The 4,049-nt window shown below is 46.9% G+C and overlaps 1 protein-coding gene across 3 annotated transcripts; it reads left to right on the top strand.

Moving 5' to 3' along the window:
* Positions 1–246: 246 nt before the first annotated feature.
* LOC144167586 (uncharacterized) lies at positions 247–1,800 on the top strand. Of its 3 annotated transcripts, XR_013322040.1 has the most exons (6): positions 247–567; positions 629–725; positions 796–874; positions 957–1,022; positions 1,110–1,168; positions 1,435–1,800. XR_013322040.1 is itself a non-coding variant. In XM_077696804.1 (5 exons), exons 3-5 carry the CDS (start codon positions 818–820, stop codon positions 1,504–1,506), a joined length of 336 nt encoding a protein of 111 aa, XP_077552930.1. In that variant the 5' UTR covers positions 247–567; positions 629–725; positions 796–817; the 3' UTR covers positions 1,507–1,800. The 3 variants fall into 3 exon arrangements, 1 of the variants encoding a protein (XP_077552930.1); XR_013322039.1 differs by having other exon boundaries at positions 957–1,168; XM_077696804.1 differs by having other exon boundaries at positions 796–1,022.
* Positions 1,801–4,049: the final 2,249 nt, after the last annotated feature.

Raw genomic sequence — 4,049 nt, 5'->3', positions numbered from 1 at the left:
GCTCACTGACTAGCCAGCGCCACTATCATTAATTAACAGTGACTCTGGCTAGTCAGTGAGCGGACGCGGTTTGGCCGGTTTGGTAAAATCAAGACAGACTGCTCTCGCGGCGGCCATTATCCGGTAGCGAGGGGGGGGGGGGGGGGGGAGATTTCACAACACCTACGAGCCTACGAGGCGCCAGCCTGGACAAGTACCGCCATCCCGCGGAGCCCGACGTAACGAGTGACGGCGCACCACATAAGGGTATAAGGGGAGGAACGGCTGGAAACGCTGATTGGTTAACAGAAATCAACGCTCAAGAAGGTGATCCGTCTCCCTAGGCGACCCAGGGTGCCTAGGGAACCAAAAAAGGTCCCCAGAAAGGTCCCTGGCCGTACGGCGGCGCCACCGCGCTGCGGCCGCGGCCGACCGGCCGAGCCTGCCGGTTCATTCATTCGGCTCCGGTGCTTGCGGCGGGTGGGTGCACGACGTGCTGCTCGCCGGTGCCCACTTTTTTGGCGCGAAAATTGCTTTGTCATCGCCCGTCGGAACGAAATCGTGGTTCTGCAGGAAACGCATCTCAAGGTAAGCAGTACATATTCCCGGCAAAAGGGTTTTGCCCCCTTTCTTATTTTTTTTTTTCCAGCTGCAGCAGGTGCACGACGTGCTAGTGCCCCTTTTTTGGCGCGAAAGCCCATCGGAACGAAATTATGGTTCTGCCGGAAACGCACAACAATCTCAAGGTAAGCAGTACATATTCCCGTCGAAAGGGTTTTGCTTTCATGTGTTTTGCCTTTTTTTTTTTTTTTTCAGCTGCAGCAAAACGTGCCACCCCATGGCACGCCGTGATGGTTTTCGCGCGCTGAGCCTGAGCCGCAAGGACGGAGATAAAGTAAAGCCTGCGCAGCAGCGATCTGCTAAAAAATGGACGTTGCGCGTGAAGCTGGTGGCCGTTATCTTTTGTTCTTTTCAAGGTGCAGCACGTGGCGTTCCATCGGCGGCCGCAGGGGACCGCAAGAATCTAAAAACCAAGCACGGAGGTAAAGTAAAGCCTGCGCAACAACGATCTGCTTAAAAATGGACGTTGTGCGTGGACCTGGTGGCGGTGATCTTTTGTTCTTTTCCAGGTGTAGCACGTGGCGTTCCATCGGCGGCCTCAGGGGACCGCAAAAATCTAAAAACCAAGGTAAGGCGCGCTAATTGTCCATGCTGCTGCAATCTGACCATGGCATTGTGAACGAAGTTTTTTTTTTTTTTTTTTTTTGCGTGGAGCTGGTGCCGGTGATAATTCTTCTTTTCAAGGTGTAGCACGTGGCGTTCCCTGAGCAGCCCCAGCAAAGGACCGCAAAAATCCGAAAACCAAGTTAAACCACACAGCAGCCCGCGCTGCTGGAAACTGTCCTGTGTGTACACAATATTGTTTTTGTTTTATTGCTTTCCTTCCCTTTCAAGGTGCCACCTGGAGTACGGCTATCACCCCAGCAACTGGTATTACGCGCAACAAAATTCTGGAAAGCAGGCTGAAAACTGGCGATTTAGGCAAAGTGGCACTTTTGTTTGGCGTGACCACAGAAAATTCAGCCGTGTCGTCGTCCAGCGTGGCAAAATTTGGACCTGAAGAAAATCTGCAACAATTTCAAGCGAGGTAGCAGGCAGCTAAAAGCCGGTGATTTACGTAAAGTGGCTTCTCCTTTTGACGCGTTCACAGAGCAAAAATCTGCTTTGTTTTTGTCCGTCGAGTAAAAATAATTGCGTATCATGAGAATTAGCATTGTAAGAGTCGGAGTGAATTTTTGTGTTTGCTTGTTTGGTGTACTAGAAAACAATAAATCTGTCAAGTGCTTATCTGTGGTCTTTCCTTCGTGGTATGATGAGCCTCACTGGGCGTTTATATGTTCCACATATAGTTATGACCGTCAAAAGAGGCCGTTCACTCCCGCAAGAACTCTGCTGCAATGCTTTTTTTTTTTTGCCTAATTTAATCGTGTCAACAAACGAGCTATTGCGCTTCCGTTTCTATCCCATGGCCCCCGGCCAGCTCTATATGGGATAAACATGTCAAGGAAAAATAATACCAGCTGCAGTTTACTCTGGCACAGAAGGATAGTGGCAGGCATGCTGTTATCGTGTGAACTTCATGCTAGCATTATAGCAGAACTATCAAATGAAACCAGATGCCCCACTGCAATAATGCAATCACTTGTTGGTGGCTTGCAACTTCACCTAGTCCCTCTGGTGTTTCCCGAACAGAGCACAAAAACGTAGCTGGCAAGCCCCCCCTCCCCCCCCCCATTTATTTAAATTCTTTTCTTGTTTAATAGGTTTTCATTGAACATGTCGAACCTAAAACATCATCTTGGTGCACAACCTAGCGGTACTTCAGTCGCAACACGTACCTGATCGTGCAAAGCGCATGCCACACAAGCTCATAGCATGTGGTTGTTGCATTGACGACTTAAACACAAATCCTTGGAGTTAATTTAGCCATCTGTGATGAATGCGGAATTGGCAATGTTTCATAGCACTGTTTGACATTGAATTTGCAAGCTTCGTGTTATAACGAGTCTTTTTGGGAAGCTTGCCATTAAATGACCTGCCATCAGATACAAAAATGCATGACTCAGTATGCTAATAACTGCAGAGGAGCATTTCTAGCCAAAATGCTTGCATCTGCCCTTATAACCTCACACCTCTTTTTTGTTGTCATTAGTTTTTAACACTGAGTAGTAGACACCCTCCTTCATGTGTTGTGTTTTCATTCCTGCTGGCACATTGCCAGGCACCGTGCCCCAACAAGGGCAGATTAATGTTATCTTGCACACTCCAAAAAGGCCAACCTGGCACATTTACTGGCTCCACTGTCCAAATGCGATAAGAAGTGAATGCTAAGCATCAATGGAAATTTACCCGCCGCAGTGGCTAAGGCGTTGCGCAGCTGAGCACGAGGTCGTGGGTTCGATTCCCGGCCGCCGTCGCCGCTTTTCTGATGGAGGCAAAAAGCAAAAATCCGTGTGTGCACGAGATTTCGGCCCACGTTCAAAATCCCCAGGTGGTCAAAATTAATCCGGAGCCCTTCACTACGGCATGCCTCATCGCCTGTGTTGCGTCGGCGCATTAAACCCTTCAATCAATCAAATCAATGGAATTTTTTTGCGGTATCACAAATTGGCTTTTTTGAACATTCACGGTTGAGCACTGCCTGCTGTTGGATGGTACTTTTAACAAAGATAATGTTGATGCATACTGAAACACAATGCTCCAGTTCTGCTGTAATTATTGAACAAGTAAAAGGAGTTTTGGGTGATACAGAACGCCCAGGCTGACATATCTTGTCACTGACAGTACAGTAGGCTCTCAATAACTTGAAGTCACTTAATTGGAAGTAATGTGCTGGTTCCGGCAATTTTACATGCAATTCAACGGAAGAAATTGCTTGATAATTTGAAGCTAGAACCCATTATATCAGTTAATTGGAAGTTATATTGAATAGAAACATCAAGGTGACTGTCATTTCTCGATAAAAAACCATTTTCAAGTGTCGAAACAGCGCCCTAATTGTTCTCTACTGATCTCGGTGCCATCACAACTAAGGTAGTGCACTGTTGATAAAGCAGCAGGCTAGTTCAGACTCACGTCAACGTTCACATCTCTTGTGAGGCCCTCGAACTTCTTTGTTTCTCACAGCACTGTGTGAGCAGTTAGGTGAACATTTGAGGCTTTGATTTTAGCGATAAGTCTGCACTATCACGACAACCCATGACATATAAGCTCGACTTCACGACAAAAGTCAAGATTCTGAACGAAATGAAAAAGAGAACGAGTTGCGGACTAATGACAATGCTGTTCAGGTGCATTTTGTTCAATTGAATTGTAGTCCCTGTGGACTTCGTATTATTGGGAGTCAACTGTGCCTTCAAGCGTGAAAGCAGTACTGAAGCTGGGTGTTTACTTCTAGGTGTGCTCAGACAATAAAACATACAACATATGCGTTGTAAGACCCCTATATATGCTCTTTGACTAGAGCTTCTTGAGTTCAATTATCAAATCAAAACTTTATTTTATAGGAG

The sequence above is a fragment of the Haemaphysalis longicornis genome, unplaced genomic scaffold (genome assembly GCF_048455015.1).
Source record: "Haemaphysalis longicornis isolate Haplotype H1 unplaced genomic scaffold, Haemaphysalis longicornis Haplotype H1 scaffold_2, whole genome shotgun sequence".
NCBI classification, from domain to species: Eukaryota; Metazoa; Arthropoda; class Arachnida; order Ixodida; family Ixodidae; genus Haemaphysalis; species Haemaphysalis longicornis.
The sequence above is the reverse complement of the archived record's forward strand: the minus strand, read 5'-3'. Positions and strand labels throughout refer to the sequence as shown.